The sequence below is a fragment of the Asparagus officinalis genome, chromosome 4 (genome assembly GCF_001876935.1).
Source record: "Asparagus officinalis chromosome 4, Aspof.V1, whole genome shotgun sequence".
Taxonomy (NCBI): Eukaryota; Viridiplantae; Streptophyta; class Magnoliopsida; order Asparagales; family Asparagaceae; genus Asparagus; species Asparagus officinalis.
Genome location: NC_033797.1, coordinates 54,430,997 through 54,449,735, shown reverse-complemented (window position 1 = coordinate 54,449,735; position 18,739 = coordinate 54,430,997). Strand labels below are relative to the sequence as shown.

The 18,739-nt window shown below is 40.3% G+C and overlaps 1 protein-coding gene across 1 annotated transcript; it reads left to right on the top strand.

Annotated features, from left to right (window-relative positions):
• LOC109837467 (S-norcoclaurine synthase 1-like) lies at positions 4,786-17,654 on the top strand. Its single transcript, XM_020405726.1, has 4 exons — positions 4,786-5,141; positions 15,172-15,419; positions 15,566-15,890; positions 17,259-17,654. The coding sequence occupies exons 1-4, from the start codon at positions 4,881-4,883 to the stop codon at positions 17,496-17,498; spliced, it is 1,074 nt and encodes a 357-aa protein (XP_020261315.1). The 5' UTR covers positions 4,786-4,880; the 3' UTR covers positions 17,499-17,654.

Below are 18,739 nucleotides of genomic sequence, written 5' to 3'. Positions count from 1 at the left end.
TTGAAGCCTAATATCCCATCAAAGTGTGATATTTGCTCTTCCTCTCGTCAGCTCTAGGACTGCGCGTCGAGGGATCCTAAAAACTATTACAATGGCCACAAACTCAAACAATTAATTTTACGTGGTTCGGCAAACTGCCTACGTCCACGGGGCAAGGAGGGGGAGATCTACTATTAGAGGGAGAGATACAACTAGGGTTTACAATCACTCAATCTAAACCCTCACACAATTATCTCTCTCTCACGCAAATACTCTCACCAAAGCTACACAAATCCCTATTCTTCTCTTTTCTTTGTTGCGTTTTCTCCAAGAAACAAAGCCGCCAAAAAAAAAGGGAATCCACCTTGCTGCTGCCCTTTTTCACCGCCTCCTGCACACGAAAACCTAGGAGCTCTAGGGTATTAATAGGATGTTCCTTTCGGGTGGGCCTGCTAAACGAAAAACAAATAAAGCTATAGATGTGGCCCCTACTCAATCACTTGCTTCACGTGAACTTCCATCTCCTCACGCGGTTGTTTTCCCCAGCCAATCTAATCACGTGGTCCCCCCCACGTGCTCACAATTCTCCACCTCGGCGAAGTTTTCTCAAAACTAAGCCGACACCAACCAAAACAAATGCCTCACTTGTTGTGTCCAGTACAAAATGAAACAATTCACGATAACGGACTCAATCCATAACAAGTCGAGATCCAAATGAGAATGCAAACACTCTCCAAATGTTGGTATCAACTCACCAAATCGATCTCACCCCCATCAAAATTCAACCCGGCTGCATCATAAAGACTGCCTATGTATCCTCTTGCCCAAGGAATCAAGCCGAACGTAGTTCACCCAAATGGCCTCCAAAGGCCTCAATTCACTAGAAGAGTTCGCAACCCTTCTTCAACATCACAATCAAGTCTACGGCTGATAGCACTTCCAATGACCTTAAACACCTCCACCCGAGGCGAACCAATGACCATATCCAAACTATGTCTGCCAGCTGCACTCGATTCAAAACCCAACTCATCATCTGCATCCGAATCCAAATGACTTCCACGCTGTGTCACCTCAGCTGGAATCCCAACCAATGCAGAATGATCTGGAGTAATCTTTACCCCATGTGGAGTAGCATCACTCTCCACCCGCTGTGATACCTCTAAGGTCTGTCCAAAACTCTCCACCTGCTGAGAGTCAATTGGCTTCCTTATAGAAGCCTCATCCAAAGTGACACAATCAGACCTATCTTCCAATAGAGTTATACCTCCAATCACAACAGTTAACAACTCTTTAATAGGATGACTCAAATATGTTGAAGCCTCTGTCCAGAAACTCTTCTGCAAACTATTACTCGACCACAAACACCGATCCTCCTCCAGTAAGGCACGGTTCTTCAAATTTGTCACCATATTTAGTTGCCCCAAGATTTCCTTTCCAACGAAGTGTCTCGAAATACCGTGAGCTCGGCTCTAATACAGAAATAGGTCCATCTTGTACCTCCCACCAGAATGGAGTACCTTCACCTTTTTGTCTATTACACACTTCTTCAATCTGTTGGATACTACTAGGACTTTCTCCAAAGGGGATTTGGTTGCAACCCAAACACGCCTAGAACAGCCACCAACAAAGGAAACCAAACGCCTATTACCTCCTAATGATGCCCCCTTGGAAGGCCCCCAAACATCCACGTGAACTCCTCCAGAACGACCTTAGCACGGTGAATAGAGGTGCCACACTTCACCTCGGTCTTCTTGCTCACATCAACATGTTCACTGGACTTCAAATTGCAGGTCTTTACACCCTCTTTCAATCTATGCGAGGAATCAATACTGGAATGGCCAAGCCCCAAATGCCGCAGTCTAGTCGAATCAACAGAAGTCGCCAATTCTCCACCTGCCACTATACCTCCAGTCAAGTAATACAGGTTATTCCTCCTGACGCCCTTCATCAAAATACTAGAGTCTCTCGCAATCTCGAGAACCATATCCTCAACATGAACCTTCAGACCCTCTCCAACCAAAGCTGCAATCGAGATCAAGTTCTTCCTCAAAGAAGGAACATATCTCACATCATTTAGCTCCCTAACAGTCCCGTCAAACATTTTAATGTGAATTCTTCCTATCCCAAGGATCTGGCATGCACGGTTATCAGCCATGTACACCACACCACTATCCACCAGCTTCTCAAAACTGGAGAACCATTCCCTTCTAGGGCACACATGATAGGTCGCACCACTATCCAACATCCATTCAGATTCCTCCGAATAGCTATCTGTAGGACTGATAGAAAGCGAATAAATAGAAGAGTCAGAATTATTACCATCCGATACGATGTTTGCTTCTGATGATGGTTGCTTCCCTTTTCCCTTCTGCTTATTCTTCATCCATTCGTCGAGTTTTGGGCAGTCTTTCTTCCAATGACCAGTCTCCTTGCACCAAGCACACTGAGCTTTTCCAATTGTAGGATGCCCTACTCTAGACTGTGACTTCCAATTCTTCCGGTTTGGACCCTTCCCTCTTGCGGTCAACGCCTCTGCTACCGACTCAGTCGAAGTCTCCTTATCCTTCTTCTGAAGCTGATAATTCACAAGTGCAGCAGTGACCTCACTATACGAAAGTGATGCCTTCCCATTAATCAGAGTAAGAACGAAGGTCTCATATTCCTCGTCGGGCAAGGAACTCAACAACAGCAACGCCTTGTCCTCATCTTCAATCTTGACATCCACATTCGCCAAATCCGCAAGAAGCTTTGTGTAGTGGTTCATGTGATCTCTAATGGAGGTTCCCTTCTTCAACTGGAAACGATAAAGTCTCCTCTTCAAATGCAAGCGATTTTCCACACTCTTGGTCAAATACTTGCTTTCGAGAATCTCCCAAATCTTCTTCGCAGAAGTCTCATTCATCACATCATATTTTAGATCTTGAGTCAAACAAGATCTAATCACACCACACGCCGTTCGATTCATCTTTTTCCAAATCTTTTCTTCAATCTCATCTGGCTTGCCATCTAACTCCAAGGTATCCTCCAAATTCTGCGCGTTCAGCGCATCCAAAACCTCGCATCTCCATAATCCAAAATTGTTTGTGCCATTAAACTTCTCCACATCTATCTTCATAGAGTGGATATTCAAACTCTGAATGGTCTTCACGCCAGAAGTACCACCCTCGACACCCGAAACACTAAAAAGATAGAGTCTTTACCAAAAAGATCCCACCTTTATCACTAAACGAAGCCCTAGACGAGCCTCCAAATTGATCTACTCCTCCAACCAAACCCTAGATCTGGAATCTAGGCTCTGATACCACTTGTTGTGCGCAGCGGAAATTTTGGCAGAGTTTCTGGTGCACAATATGAGAGAAAGATCGATAAGAATTCTTGTTTCTCAAAGGGAACAAGAATCTGAAGACTAATATCCCATCAAAGTGGAATATTTGCTCTTCCTCTCGTCAGCTCTAGGACTGCGCGTCGAGGGATCCTAAAAACTATTACAATGACCACAAACTCAAACAATCAATTTTACGTGGTTCGGCAAACTGCCTACGTCCACGGGGCAAGGAGGGGGAGATCTACTATTAGAGGGAGAGATACAACTAGGGTTTACAATCACTCAATCAAACCCTCACACAATTATCTCTCTCACACACAAATACTCTCACCAAAGCTACACAAATCCCTATTCTTCTCTTTTCTTTGCTGCGTTTTCTCCAAAGCTACACAAATCCCTATTCTTCTCTTTTCTTTGCTGCGTTTTCTCCAAGAAACAAAGCCGCCAAAAAAAAGGGAATCCACCTTGCTGCTGCCCTTTTTCACCGCCTCTGCACACGAAAACCTAGGAGCTCTAGGGTATTAATAGGATGTTCCTTTCGGGTGGGCCTGCTAAACGAAAAACAAATGAAGCTATAGATGTGGCCCCTACTCAATCACTTGCTTCACGTGAACTTCCATCTCCTCACGCGGTTGTTTTCCCCAGCCAATCTAATCACGTGGTCCCCCCACGTGCTCACAATTTGACCACATAAAAAGTTACAAAAAAAGAAGAATGAAATATTCTGTAAAGTTTTGCTGCGACAAAAAATAAATTATTTGAGGAAGTAAACTAGGAAGTAATCAATCTTGCCAGCTCCAACTTGAAATACATATTCACTGTTGACATCATAATCCAAACTGTTTGCCCATGATGAGCTCAACTCCATTTTTGCACGTTACAATTTGGTTGTTACCATATCCTGCCAAGTTAAAAAAAAGTTAACTCATTTGCTTACCACTCTTTATAGAGGCTATTCTTCCCCATCATCTCTACCCCAAAATCAGCCTAATTATTTTTTCCCATTAACTAAAATTAAGGCCATTCATTGCCCTAATTTAAATTCTGATAATGACCCGTATTAATTCTCCACTAATGGCCCATTATCACCCATTATACACATTAATCATTTGGTTGATTTGGCCAACCATTTCTAGCATAAAATCAGCACCATATCACATCTATAGCCATATAAAACAAAAGGAAGGAGTTATTTGGCAAAATCTTTCCGATACGTTGAAGAAATGAAATGGGATATAAAACTACTGGCTACATTGTCCATATCAGAGTCCCAAAGCCTGCTGTCTGCTATTCATTTGGAACTTTTTTTTTTCATTCATTTATGAATGTGAGGTCAATTATCCTGCTAACGAACAAGTGTTTCACTTTCTGATTGAGATTTCCCGGCAACTTGTGCTTGAGACTTTTGTGCATCCCTTTTGTTTATTTATTTGTCGTCGTATTCTACAAATCATTGATAACTACCAAAGCTGAGGTCTGGGATATAAGCTTCATCGTTAGCTGATGAAGTTATACAAAACACTAATGAAAAGAGGCCGGCCAGTGGAGAAATAATCAATTTACTAAAGACGAGTAAATGGAGGTGAACGGTGATGTGAAGCCATTGCAGCGGTGGGGTGGATCACTTCCAGTTGAAAACGTACAGGCTCTTGCTGCTTCGAAGGAACTGACCGAGATTCCACAGAGGTACATAAGATCTGATGTTGTGTCTGACCTGCATGGTACTGTCGATGACGAGATCCCCATCGTCGATCTTGGGAGGCTTCAGGATCTTGCATCCTTTGAAGCCGAAGCCACCAAGCTGAAATTTGCATGTGAAGAGTGGGGATTTTTCCAGGTCGGTAGTGTTCTGTTGCAACGAAGATTTACGGATGCCTAGCCTGCCTGAATTAAATTTTTTTTAATCTATTTTTTTTTCGAAATTTATTGATAGAGTAACTAATTTTGACAGAGTGCATGAGGATGGAGGAATAACCTTCGATAGCTGTTAACTCGATCTCTTTTTTTGTTGGGGAAAAAGCTTTTTCTAACCGTAATTGTCGTTATAGTCCCTTGGGTCTGTGACCTTTAACATAACAAACAAGCATTCTGTTAACTCTTCTCTTGTCGGTACTTGAAAATTTTAAGTTATGGTTCATGTTGGAAATAGTCTTGCATTTCAGCTTGGAAGATATAGAAAGAATCAAGAAAGGATGAAAGAACGCGTAATGTACCGGTCAGGAGACATTAGGTGTCTCTGGCAGGACCCCTACTGGTCGACCGGTCCTCAGACTATTTTCAGATTTGTTTTGTGTTTTCGGGATCTTGTTCGGGTTAGGAGTCTTGATTGCTTTTATATATAGTTTCAATCCCATAAATACATGCCTTTTGTTGTGCGCAGCGGAAATTTCGGCAGCACCTCCGGTGCGCAAGGTACACTACAAGAGATTAGATCACAACGAAATTCCCGTTTCACAAAGGAAACAAGAACCGAAAGCAAAATATCTCAACAAAGTGGGATATTAGCTCTTCCTCTCATCAGTTCTAGGACTGACTTGTCGATGAAATCTACAAGCTATTACAAATCACAGCAAGACAATGAATTTTACGTTGTTCGGCAAATAGCCTACATCCATGGAGCAAGGAGGGGGGGGGGGTGGGGGGGGGGGGATCTACTATTAGAGGGAGAGAATACAACTAGGATTTACAATCACACAACCTAAACTCTCAAACAAGCTATCAAATCTCTCACAAATATCTCCTCTTAAACAGATGACACCTCTGTACTTCTTCCCGAAATACAACCTAAAAACAATCTGTTTTGCACTTATTTTCTTCTCTGCCACTTGCCACGGCCAGAAAAAAAACCTTGTGCCCACGAATCCGCCGCCGCTTTCTTTCTCTGCTCAAAAAATCAACCGCAGTTTTTTTTCCTGCACACACTAATCTAGGGCACATTCAAATCTATATTTATAGCTTTGAATCGAATCGGGTGGGCCCTGCTTCCTTTTTTTCTGCACGCGTTAACATCATGTGAATGTGATATTTTCACGTGGTGGCCCCCATAATCAATCCGCATTCACAATTCTCCACATCGGCGAAGTTTTCCTAAAACTGAGCCAACACCAACCAAACCAAATGTCTCACTTGTTGCGTCCACTACGAAGTGAAACAATTCACGACAACGGACTCCATCCATAACAAGTCGAGAACCCAAATGAGAATGCGAACAAACTTCAAACGTCGCTATCCACTCCTAAATCGGCTGCATCATAAATGACTACCTATGTATCCTCTTATCCAAGGAATCAAGCATTCACGTAGTTCCCCCAAATGGCTTCCAAAGGCCTCAACACCAAAGAATGATTAAAAGCTCCAAACAATGACCAAACTTAACACCTGAAATAACTTTGGTCAACATATCCGCATGATTATCCTTCGTGTGGATCTTCTCCAACATGACGTCTCCTTCATCCAAGACATCACGAACAAAGTGGAATCTGATATCAATGTGCTTTGTGCGTGAATGATAAACCTGGTTTTTTGTCAAATAGATAGCTGATATGCTATCACAATGCACCTGAATGGTTTCCTGTGCAATCCCCAAGCCCTTCAACAATCCACGTAACCACAAAGCCTCCTTAACAGCTTCAGTCACCGCCATATACTTCGTCTCTGTAGTAGAGAGAGCCACTATGGACTGAAGTATACATCTCTAATGTACCGGTGCTCCTGCCAATGTAAACACATATCCTGAAGTAGACCGGTACTTGTCAAGATCTCCAATATAATCTGAATCCACATAACCAATACGATCCTGCCCATTCTTCTCATCCTTCTGGAAAATCAATCCAACATCCACGGTGCCTTTAACATATCGTAGCCTCTCAATGACCCTTCCCGAGATCGTGCATGTACCTCTATACCATGCTCACGGCCTGTGACAAATCTGGCCTCGTATACACCATCGTATACATCAAGCTACCTACTACACTGGCATATAGGATCTTAGACATATAATCTCTGTCCTTAACTAAAACATGCGACATACTAGCTGAAAGCTTGGAGTGGGGAGCCAATGGAGTGCTAACTGCTTTTGCATTACCATCAAAACTAAATTTCTTCAATATCTTATGCAAATAGCTCTTCTGTGTAATCTTCAATCTCCCCTTCACCCTGTCTCTCTCAATCTCCATACCCAATATCTTCTTTGCTTCTCTAAGATCCTTCATCTCGAACTCAGATGACAGCTCCTCTTTTAACTTTTGAATAGACGAAGAATTCCTGGAAGCAATAAGCATATCGTTAATATATAAAAGTAAATATATGTGCTCACCATCCTGTAGCTTGTGCATGTAAACACATGGGTCATATAGGCTCCTTGTGTACCCCTTGACCAATCATGAAGCTGTCGAATCTCTTGTACCACTATCATGGCGATTGCTTTAATCCATAAAGATACTTCTTCAGCTTGCAAACCAAATCTTCTTTTCCTACAGCTTTAAATCCTAAGGATTATGTCATGTAGATCTCCTCATCTAAATCTCCATGTAGAAAGGCTATCTTCACATCCATCTGAACCAAATCCAAATCCAGCTGTGCCACCAATGCCAATAAAATCTGAATTGACGAATGCTTCACAACGGGTGAAAATACCTCGTTATAATCAATGCCCTTAAGCTATGTATATCCCTTGGCAACCAATCTGTCTTTGAACCGAATGTCCCCAATAGAAGATCCCTCCTTCTTCGCATATACCCACTTGCAACCAATAGCTTTCTTAACCTTAGGTAGCTTTGCAAGTTCCCAAGTATCGTTCTTCTGAAGAGATCACATCTCCTCCTTCATAGCTTCCTCCACCTGATCAAATCGTGGCTAGACTCTGCCTCCCTGAACGTGGATGGAATCATTTTATCAACAACCTCCACTGATAATGTATATGCAACCATGACATCATTATACCTAGCGGGTCGATGAATCACCCTTCTAGGTCTATTCGCTGCAATAGACTTCTGAACATGTCACTGCTCCCGAGTCTCACAATCCATTGTATCCTCTATCTGCCCGACTGTCATCCTATCTCCTCCCAGTGTCACATCTGTAGGAGCCTCGATGGATACAATGTTCTCTGGAGTGAGTAGAGTCACATCATCCTCCACTTGTTGTGATATCTCCTAAATCTGGTCTTCCTCCACCTGCTGAGGAACTTGAGGCTTCACATGTAGCCTCGTCAAATGTGACATCCATGCTAATAACTATCTTCTTGTCCTGTGGATCCCATAACTTGAAGCCTTTACTCCATCTCTAAATCCCACAAAGACTGCTTTCCTCACCCTCGGATTCAATTTACCATTACTGACATGGTAATAAGCAAGACACCCAAATATCCGAAGTGACTCATAGTCACTAGCTACCGAACCAGACCAACGTTCCAACGGAGTCTTCCCCTGTATCGTAGTGCACGGTAACCTATTCACAAGATGGCTCGCATAATCCAACGCCTCGGCCCAAAAGGATCTAGGCAATCCACTCTGTGTCATCATACATCGCTCCTTCTCTAGCAAAGTACGGTTCAATCTCTCAGCCATTCCGTTCTGTTGCGGTGTCTCTCGAACTGTGAAGTGTCACCTAATGCAATGATCTAGGAAAAACTGTAGAAACGGATCACTCTTATACTCTCCACTGTTATCTGTACATAGAGTCTTCACATTTCTACATGTCTACAGCTCCATTTTCTTTTTCCACTCCACAAGAATATCCAGGACCTCATGTTTATGCTTCATAGGGTATACACAATTCCTCCTGGAATAGTCATCAATGAAAGTGAGAAAATAGTTGGCCCCACCAGGTGATGTGTTCTTGGAAGGACCCCAAACATCTATGTGAATGTAATCCAATGTATCTTGGGTATTGTGAATAGCGGTGTCAAACTTCACTCTAGTTTTCTTCCCAAGTACACAATGCTCACACAGCTCCATCTTGTAGGTCTTAGCACCTTTCAATAGCCCCTATTTCGCCAATGACTACAGGAACTTATCTCATGTGTGTCCTAATCTCATGTGCCATAATATGGTAGTATCCTCCTCTATAGTGATAGAAGCTGCCAGCCCCCCTGTAATTGTCTTTCCCTTTAAGTAGTATAAGAAGTTTTCCCTGACTCCTCACATCACCACCATAGAACCCTTCATGACATTCGATGTAGCATCCTCTAAAGTCACCCGATAACCAGCTGCCTTCAAAGTACCAAGAGAAATGATGTTCTTCGTCAACTACAGTACGAACCTCATTTATTTTAATTCCCTCACCACTCTGTCATGCATCCTAATCCGGACTGAACCAATACCACTAATAAGACATATGTGGTCATTTCCCATAAGCACGACATCCCTTCTTTCCAGCTTCTCAAAGCTAGAGAACTAATCCCTCCTAGGGCATATGTGATATGTGGCTCTTGAATCCAACATCCATTCCGTGGAGTTGGCATAGCAAACTGACGGTAGTGCAGGGTACGAATAGTCTGAAGAATCTGACTCTGAATGTTCATCAATAGCTTTTGCAACATTCACTTTTGAAGCTTGTACAGCTTTCCCGATGTTCTTCTCGGCTTTTTCCTTCCACTTTGGACAGACAATCTTCTAATGTCCTTCTTCTTTATAATACCGACATTAATTTCTACCAACATCTTATGGGAACCTCTATTCTTTGATTTTGAGCGGTTGAACTGGTGGCGGTTTGGATCACGGCCTTGAACTGCTAATGCATCTCCCGATGTCTTCTCGGAGGGTTCACCATCACTCTTCCTCAACTCATAATTTACCAACGCTGAGGTCACCTCCGGGTTCACCATCACTCTTCCTCAACTCATAATTTACCAACGCTGAGGTCACCTCCTTATAACTAACAGTAGTTCTTCCATTGATCATAATTTACCAACGCTGAGGTCACCTCCTTATAACTAACAGTAGTTCTTCCATTGATCATAGTGAGAACGAACATACCATAATCATCCTCTGGTAACGAACATAAAAGTAGCATCGCCTTGTCTTCATCCTTAACCATGATGTCTACATTGGCCATATCTGAAAGTAGCTTCGTGAAGTTGTTTACATGCTCCCTAATGGAAACTCCCCTCTTCATCTTGAATTGGTAAAACCTCTTCTTCAGATGAAGTCGATTCTCAATGCCATTCGTAAGATACTTCTCATTGAGTATTTTCCACATTCTCTTTATCGACGTCTCGTTCATTACGTTATAAATAAGATCTGGCGTCAAGCATGACCGAATAACTCCCTAAGCCCTACTATTCATCTTTTTCCAAATTTTGTCCTCCGTGTCTTCGGGTTTCTCTTCTAATTCAAGAATCTCCTCTAAATTATGTGCATCCAAGGCATCCATCACCTGACACCTCCATAATCCAAAATAAATCTTACCGTCTAACTTCGGAACATCAATCTTTGTGTTATTGATGCTCAAACTCTGTATCACATTTGTAAGAGACGAACCTGATATGCTTACTTTTCTCATGTTGTCGATCTAACTCTTCAGATAGGAATCTTTTACAGAATCCTTCGAACAAGCCTCAAGCCAAACCTGAAGCTCTAATACCACTTGTTGTGCACAACGAAAATTTTGGCAGTACCTCCAGTGCGCAAGGTGCATAACAAGAGATTAGATCACAACAAAATTTCCGTTTCATAAAGAAAACAAGAACCAAAAGTAAATTATCACAACAAAGTAGGATATCAGCTCTTCATATCATCGGTTCTAGGACTGACTTGTCGAGAGAACCTACAAACTATTACAAATCATACTAAGATAATGAATTTTACGTGGTTCGGCAAATAGCCTACATCCACGGGGCAAGGAGGGGGGCGATCTACTATTAGACGGAGGGAATACAACTAGGGTTTATAATCACACAACCTAAACCCTCAAACAAGCTCTCAAATCTCTCACAAATATCTTCTCTTAAACAGCCGACACCTCTGTACTTCTTCCCGAAATACAACCTAAAAATAATCTGCTTTGCACTTATTTTCTTCTCTACCACTTGCCACAGCCAGAAAAAAAACCTTGTGCCCACGAATCCGCCGCCGGTTTCTTTCTCTGCTCAAAAAATCAACCGTAGTTTTTTTCCCTGCACACACTAACCTAGGGCACATTCAAAGCTATATTTATAGCTTTGAATCGAATCAGGTGGGCTTGCTTACTTTTTTTTCTTCACGCGTTAACATCACATGAATGTGATATTTTCACGTGGTGGCCCCTACAATCAATCCGCATTCACACCTTTTAGGTCTATGGTTGGGTATCGAAAGCCAAGAAGAGTTACATATTGTAGAAGAGAGCAGAGGAAAACAAAGGAGAGAAATCTAGGGACAGTGAGTTACTTTGGTGAAATTGAGAGGGTTTCTTTCGGGTTCTTCTCAAAGACGCTTAAAAGATTGTATCTTGTAGTCTTTAGAATAAAGAAGACTCAATCTTTGCCCTTGGAAGTAGGCGATTGCTGAACCACTTAAATCTCATGTTTTTGTTTTTGTTTTCTTTTCCGTAGTAGATTGCCTTCTCTCTTTTGTTCGAATACATGTTTTCTCAATGTTCCCTATTATTGAAAGATTGATTGTCCTAAGAAGATGGAGGAGATCCAATTGAAGATTTGGTCCACGCTTCCGCATCTTGACATTGGTCCTCAACAATTGATATCAGAGTGATTGTTGTGCCAACAATTAATACCAAAGCTGGATAAATTAGCATAGACTCATCTTTGGAAGAGGGATCAATCTAGCGGCATGTCAATGAGAAGTTCTACGATGAAGACCAAGATTGAGAAGTTCAATATTAAGAGAAATTTTGGGTTTTGACAGAAAAGGTCGAAGGCTGTATTGATTCAACACAACCTAGATCTAGCATTCTTGGAGCTAAAAACAAGCCAATGAAAATGACAAGTAATTAAAGCTTGTTTGAAGACAGATCAAAAGGTGCAGAGTACGGTTCTACTCTTTTTATCGGATAAAGTATCATACAACGAGATTTAGGAGGTGACTAGTTTCGAACTGAGGAATAAACTCACATTGGTGTAAATGACAAGAGTCTATCCACTAATTTGTACTAGAAGCATCAGTTGTATAGATTAAAGATGAAGAAAGGTACATTGGTATTGGATCATTCGAACATCTTCAACGGGATCGTGACCACAGTAGCAACGCCATGGTCAAAGCTAGATGATGTGAACAAGGTGATGATTCTGTTCGAGTCTCTTCTCGGAGTTGTGAACATATGAAGACATCATTGTGTGTAGGCAAGGAGACAATCACCATGGACGAGGTAAATGGCATTTCTCATGTGGGTGTTTTGACGACCGGATGTTGGTGATGATTTAATGTGTTCTAATTATAAACATTACAATTGCACAACTTATGTGCGTGTAGTAAGCAAGTATCAATCCTATGAGGAAGGTGTGATCTAAGAAGGAGCCTAGAGTGGTTCTTGAATTGTGGAAGAAAAGAGAGAATAAATGTTAGTTTGGGTGTTGATTTGTTGCAAATAAAAGGGCTAAAACAAGAAGGAGAGTAAAACTAAGAGAGGAAAGCAAATAAAAGAGTTAAAGAAAATCAAGTTATGAAACTAGGTATATAAGATTGAATCCACTAGCTAATTCCTATTAAAATTTTGAAATTCCTCTCTTTTAATTTCAAGTCACTAGATTTCTTAAACATAGATTACCAAATTATTTAAAATAAGTCATAACCTATCAAATTCATATCCAAGTAATATCACCATTCATAAATAGAAAGAAACAACTAGATAGTCATTCTAGAATTTAAAAAGCATAAACCATCAGACCAATTAAGATAAGTGTAGCCTATCAAAAATTTTTGTACTAAGTTTTATTCTAGTTGATTATCCTAAGCATGATCAATTAACTACAAAAAAGAGCAATTTAAATAGCTTAATCCAATCCTAGATATCCTAGGAAAATTAGCTACTCATATTACTCTTAAAATACAAGAATAAAAAGCAAGAAAATCATAAATTATAAAGCATAAAATCTTAGCATAAATTCGATCTAAGTAAGAAATTAAATCCTAAACATGCATTTCTAAGCGAAAAATAGAAAGGAAAAAAATAAAAAAACTCACATTGCAAGGGGTTGGCCCCTCTTAAAAAAATTCATCAACACGAGAAAAAGAAGAAATTTAAAGAGGAATTTGTTTTTTTTTTTTTTTGCAAAATTAAAATTTTACAATATTTGGAAGGTCTTCTTAAAAGAGTAGTCCTCCTCTCCAAAATAGAGTTTACAAAATTTTTTGTACCTTCACCACTCACTCTACATGCCAATTTATAGACTACAGCACTTCATTTCAACCCTTAAATCTAACTTGAGCTCCAAAAATTAAATTTTAACCATTCATTGCATTCTGTTGGAAACTAATAAAGTAGCTCTTCAATTAGCTAATCTATTAGCGAATAGATTAGTTAATCAATTTGATCATCGATTAGTCTATAATAGAATTTGTCTTCTTTGTTTGACTTGTTGACTCGTCTCCTCTTGGGCTTTTTTAAGGCTACTTTGGGGCTTCAAATACAGGTATTTTGGGTATCTTTGATCTTTTATTTGACATATCCATTAATTTCATAAAACATACGAAATTATCAAGTATATTTATTTAACTAATAGATAATGAGAGAAAAAAATACAATAAAATATAGTGATCATGAGTCACGTGCTGAATTGGTGGCAGATGTGGACAAATTCCGGCGCTAAGTGTTGCTTTTTTGCCAAGGGAAGGATGGCTTAAAATAGAAAAAGTAGTTGAGGGACAAAAGTAAGGAAGGGGCTATAGCCTAGTGATCATCATATGTTGTGGGAGTTATGGAGTGTCAACTAGGGAATACGTTGGTGATTTCGGAGGGTGAAAACTAACGAGTTAAAGAATTGATGATTCCGGACGTTTTCCGGTTTACTTTGTGTTGTTGGAATCCTATTTCCATTAGGAATCCAGATTTCTTTTATATCCGGGTTTAACCCTATAAATACATGCCTTCCAAGTCTACGCCCGGAAGTGGAACGCCGAAGAGAGTTGCATATTGTAAAAGAGAGTAGAGAAAAATAAAGGAGAGAAATCTAGGGTTTGCCAGTTTCATTGGTGAGGTTGAGAGAGTTTCGTGTGGGTTCTTCTCAGGAACGCAAGAAAAGTTATATGTTGTAATCTTTTCAATAAAGAAGACTCAATCTCGATGTGGAAGTAGACAGTTGGCTAGCCACGTAAATCTCATGTCTTTTTGTTCTTGTTTTCCTTTCGTGGTAGATTTCCTCCTCTATTTTGTTTGAGCACATGTTTTCTCGGCATTTTCGTGTCACCGGATGATCGATTGTCCCAGACAGACTAATTAAGGTGATCCAATTGGAGATCCGGGCTGCACTTCTGCATCTCGACCTCGATCCTCAACAATGAGTATCAGAGAGATTGCTACACCAATAGTTCATGTGATAGATGAATCATCTATACACAGATTAGGAGGGAGAGGTAATAGGATGATCTCCTCCGGATGTTCACATGTAGTACCCATAGTCTAAATGTCTACAATTTCACAGCTGAAAATGAATGAAATAGTCTTTCTAGATTTTGATTCCTACCATTCGATCGAGATGATTTAGTGTATGATATTCATCGAATTACCAGAATAAAATTAGACTTTTTATTATAATAGATCGAACTGCAGACCGGATTTATTTATGAAGATCTATTCTGCACGCTACGGAACTTCTGCGATTCTGTCTAACACCATTTTATTTTATACGACTTGTGGTAATTCTCCTTTTCTCTCTTCTATTTTTACTAGCATTTGCTTTGATCACATTTCATATGTCATGCTTGGGTTTTCAGCTTATAAACCACGGAGTAGCGAACGAGTTGGTCGAACAAATGAAGGCTGACATTGAAGAGTTTTACCGGTTGCCCTTGGAGGAAAAGAAAGCGTATGCACAATTGCCAGGTAGCATTGAAGGCTACGGCCATGCGTTTGTTGTCTCAGAGGAGCAGACATTGGACTGGGGAGATATGTTTATCATCAGAACGCAACCACTCTCTTTCAGGAGCATGAGATTCTGGCCGACGCATCCTTCCACATTTAGGTATAACTGTTCGGCTCAGGAACTGCGTTTGATCGTATTGTGATTAACCTGAGGCTTTTTTTTTTTTTTGTAATAAAAGTATAAACATATTCCCTTTTCTTCCCAACTGATTTAGTTTCTGTAATATGCACGGACTCATCTACTAGGGACACATTGGACAAATACTCGACTGCGTTGAAGAATGTTGCGGAACTCTTGCTAGGATCGATGGCAAAGAATTTGGGTCTCTCGCCAGAAGAGTTTACAAATTTGTTTGGTAATGGATTCCAAGCTGTGAACATGAACTACTATCCCCGGTGCCCTCATGCCGACAAGGTGCTAGGCCTCTCACCTCACTCTGATTCTGTAGCTTTGACGTTGGTCCTTCAAGTCAACCAAGTGGAGGGGCTCCAAATCAAGAGGAACGCAGGGTGGCTTCCCATCAAGCCGATCCCTGGTGCTTTCATCGTCAACGTAGGCGACGCGCTCGAGGTAAGAATCATGGTTTAGCCTGTCGAGATGAGACCATCAATGGATCAGCAAGGATATCTAGTGTCTGCGAGAATATTATGCGTATCAACATTTTCACTGAATTATTTTTGTTCCGCTTAACTGCCAAAACTTTTCTCATCAAACACCTCAAGCTAACACATTTAGTCTTAGCCCCCCACGCACGCCGAGCACAAGACTTCAATTGACCAAAATAACCCTCAGGAAGACAAACATGCACTCTATGTCCTTATTTTCTATTTTGGTTGATGCACGTTTATGCACAAGACACCCATGGACTATTGATTTGTTTGCACAAAACCCCCATATATGATTTTTTTTAAACCTCAAAAGCCACCCCGAACTTACGATTTAGTTCCCAAAGAAACCTTGAACTTGTAATTAATCGTTCAATGTGATTAACAAACTGATCAGATATATTATGTGGTTTTCCAATTGAGGGTATTTGGATGACTGCACATTCAATAGCAACCGCTATTCGAGGGGCATGTTGGGAGAAGTTGAATGTTCTAGAGGGATTATATAAGACACCCAAATTTTCAGGGAGTTTAGTGGGAAAATATTGGGCTTTAGTGGAATAAAGGAAGTTAGCGGGGCTTGGTGGGAATTCTTGAGAATTTTGATGCGGAACTTTATGAAAGAATGTGGACAAAATCACGCGAACAAGAAGTTTTTATACGTGATTCAGCAATGTGAATACATCCTTGAGAGAAAGGGAGAATTTTTATTACTGAACAAGAAGAATACAATATTATTTCATTTATCTTTCTAATCAATCTTTCAATCTAAGCTAGATTGGAATTTGACTTGAATTGTTCCAAATACAAGCCATATTCAACCCTTTCTAATCAATAAAAGGCCATGATAGATCAACGCCTTTTATAGTCAAAGAAAAGGAGTTGTTGGTAACAAACCTCCTTCAATTTTATCCTTGATGTGATACCAAAAATATATACGTACATAGAAAATTTGAAAAAAAAGAAAAAAGAGAGAGAAAAAAGAAAATCTTAAAAGGCACTATTTAGAAATTAAACCAAATAAATAGACACCAAAGTTTTCTCCATAATAATATATGGTATTGTGATGCTTCTACTGGACTTGGAAGACTTGAGCTGCAGAAACTAGGTCCTACTGTCAATCTTATAAGTTGACAGTCTAATAAAAAAATTTCTTCACCGAAGAAAAATACTAATTAAAACAACTCAAGCTCTTGGTCATGAGACATGACTTGAAACTTGTTTTACCTAATATTGTTAGCAATGACTAAACCTCAGAGAGTAATTAATTAATTGTGTCCCTAGCTTTCTTGTTTTTTTATCTCATTTTTCATTGTTCATTTTAATTTGGCAGGTACTTACCAACGGGAGATACAAGAGCATCGAGCACAGGGTAATTGTAAACCCTGAGAAGGAGCGGATGTCAATCGGCGCGTTTCACAGCCCAAACTGTGATGCCTTAATAGGTCCTCTTCCGAAGCTCGTTGAAGGAAGTGAATGCTACAAGACGCTGAGCCATGAGAGCTACATGAGGTTGAATGCCTCAGCTAAACTTGATGGAAAGAACCGTTTAGCGCAGATGAAGCTAAAATGATCGAATATATGATTTTGTGATGTGATAAAAGCATTTATGGTTATCTACCAACAGGATAGTATGATATGTTAAAAGTTTAAAATTCCTTATCTAAATTAAGAACAGTGGTTTCTTCTTGTAGTTCACTGCAATATCATTTGAATCTGATAATTAATGCGTATGGTTTATGGCCACCGCACGACCTGAAGGAAACTGCAGAAAACTGCAAAAGCTATATTAAACAGCATAGAACTGCGAATAAATAATCTCTTTCGAATATTCTCGATAACTATGGGAGAAACTGTTGCATTGGGCGGCTACACAGACACAAAAGATGTCTATATAAAATGGATAATAATACAGTATTATGTAATCACAGTAGAGACAGAGAACAGCACAAGGATTTAACGTGGTTGGGTTAGTATGGCCTACGTCCACGGGCGAGAACAACAAAAAAATTCGTCATTCACAAAAGAGAATATTGCAAAAGGAGACCACTCTAATATCTCCCCAAACTCACACAAAGAAGAGAACATTCAATGAAAACTCTCTCTTTCTTCTCGCTGGTCTGAATGCATTTAACTCTCGTCTTCATAGGTATTTATAGCTTCAGAAGGGTTAGTGAAATAGTGAGAGGGTTGGCAAGTTTTGAATTCATATTCGGAGTCAAAAAAAACCAACAGAAACCAATAAAAGTTTGTTGACAGACTTTTCTATACCTTCTCATTTTTTTCACTCTCTGTTGTTGGCAGCAGGTTATACTTCGAAATGATTTATCAGAAGATTCTACATTGCTTGATGGTTCTTGTTGACATATAATGTTGTTATGACATTATCACTATTATTATACAACTTGAACTTGTAGGAGAGATTAGCCAGCTTTTTTTGGAAGCGGCACCGAGAGAAAATTCTTCAATCCAGTAAAGTTAGAGAATGGAGTTAGAATCGGCAAATGATGGCGTGAATCCATCCCAGCAGCGGGGAACTGGAACACTTCCAGTTGAGAATGTAATGGATCTTGCTGCTTCAAAGGACCAGACTGAGATCCCTCAAAGGTTCCTCAGATCTGATGTGGTGTCAGGATTCCATGGTACTGTTGACGATGAGATTCCAAAAGTTGATCTTGGGAGACTTCTTGATCTTGCGTCCTTCGAGGCTGAAGCCACCAAGCTGAGATGTGCATGTGAAGAGTGGGGATTTTTGTAGGTGAGGAGTACTTTTTCCAGTAAGATTTGTCAATGTCTTTACCGAGTAACAAGATT